Source organism: Merops nubicus, unplaced genomic scaffold (assembly GCF_000691845.1).
Source record: "Merops nubicus isolate BGI_N331 unplaced genomic scaffold, ASM69184v1 scaffold8124, whole genome shotgun sequence".
In the NCBI taxonomy this organism is placed as follows: domain Eukaryota; kingdom Metazoa; phylum Chordata; class Aves; order Coraciiformes; family Meropidae; genus Merops; species Merops nubicus.
In genome coordinates, this window is record NW_008602196.1 from 25,406 (window position 1) to 27,301 (window position 1,896).

General features: G+C 35.1%; 1 protein-coding gene across 1 annotated transcript; it reads right to left on the reverse strand.

Moving 5' to 3' along the window:
- Positions 1-710: 710 nt before the first annotated feature.
- PNRC1 (proline-rich nuclear receptor coactivator 1) lies at positions 711-1,839 on the reverse strand (the record flags this gene model as incomplete). Its single annotated transcript, XM_008938259.1, has 1 exon — positions 711-1,839. A coding segment is annotated over one exon (441 nt), but the record flags the coding sequence as incomplete, so codon positions are not given.
- Positions 1,840-1,896: the final 57 nt, after the last annotated feature.

Consider the following 1,896-nt stretch of genomic DNA (forward strand, 5'->3'; position numbering starts at 1 on the left):
CACAGAATTTTTCAGTGGATCCAGAAACTAAATTATATTAATAATATATTAAATATAATTCAATTTTATTATAGAATAAAATTAATTACATTTTAATATATTTATAATATAGCTACATTATAGATTATAAGTATATTAATGTTTAGATATAGAATATTTACATAGCCCCCACTTTATTAATTTTAAGTACTAGGTTAGTAAAATCACTGCAAATGTACATTATCTCCTGTCAGACTAATCTACAGCCAATTCCTTAAGAACTTTAGATCAGAGGAATGTAATTTCCAGCTTAGCTATCAACAGGAGACAAATCTGCTGAAAGGTATGAAGTTTAACTTGCCCCATCCATACCTGTCACTGCTACTTTTCACTATTGACTACTTCAATAACCACTTACTAAGAAAACAGTCATGGCGAACTGCAGTATGAATTTGAACGGATAAGTGCCCAACTTTCTTGAAATCTTTGTGGTCAGGAAACAAGAGGACAAGAAACCTAAAGTCATGTACTGTAAAGGAAATTTTTTTTAAAAAAAAATCAGAAGGAATTCTTAACTAGCTATTGAATCTCATAATTATTTGGATAGGCTGACAAAGGTTAAGTATCCCTACCGATGCACTAGAAGGCAAACAAGTAATCTAAGTTCACAAATTTGAATTAACAAATTAACAGACACTCACACACACGAAAGAAAAACAGAGACATGCTTAAGGGGAGGCCAAATTGTTTTATTTAATTTTTTAGTGACCAATTGGATTTTTGGCAGAAAGCTCTGCTCTTTTTTTTTTTTTTTTTTTTTTTTTTCTTTAAAAAAATCAGCAGTGCTCAAATTGATGGGTTGGAATTTTCCTCAAATTCCAGTTAATTTTAAAAACAAACAGGTGAACAGGAATTCCAGATACTATTTCCAGAGCAGAGAGCAAAACTTCACATTTGTATGAAAATTCCATGTTGGTATTTGACTGGGACACAGAATGTAAAACTATTGTCAGTAGTGCATGAATAGAACATTCACATTTGATCTGGAACCTTAAAATCTGAAAGCTGAACTCTCCTTCCAAAATTTTCATTACCTTGTGCAAATTAAGTCAAGTCTTCATGTGTCAAGCACACAATTAAAACTGTCCATATTCTATATACAAGACATCTACCATTCAGGCAGTGCAAAATACATCCTTTCATAACAAAACTAAAATGTACCTCTCAAAGTATGAACAAGAATATACACATAATACATGATGTACACTATTTACACAACCATAAAAAATATAATACAAGAATTTTTTTTAATGTGGTTGAAAGACTTGACAGTCTTTTGCAATTTTTTGTTGCAACAAGGCATGTTTTGAGTTTCCTGGATGGAGTTTTCTTTGCCAATTACTCGAGAGGTCTTGGAAACTACACTTGAACTTTTAGGAGAGTTTTCAAATGGACTGCCATCAATTCCCTGTTTTGGTCAGACGGTTCAGCTGTGCCACCCACCCAGTGGCTGGGAGGCTTTGGAAGGACACTAGGAGATGGCGGGTCACTAAATTTTGCCCCAGCGTAATTTTCTTTTTGGCTTGCTTCAGTTAGGGTGATAGGTTTCTTGGACTTGGCATTGCTGAAGTTCTCTGTGTTTTTAAGTGGCTTTTTTTCCTGCTTCTGAACTATTTCTGGCGATACGGAATCTTGCCAGAAGTTCTCTATCTTTTTTGCCGAGGTGATCTTTGATAGGGGCACGTTACATTTACTCTTCTGCCTGTTAATCTTTGGTTGTTCACACAGATGTAAACTGTGAACGGGCTGGCCGTAGGGCATAGCAGCCTTCTCTGTCTTTCCCATCTTGTTCTTTAAGAACTGCAGAGACAAAGAATTCACGTCAACACCCGACCTCTCCACCTCAAGAGGTGCTCC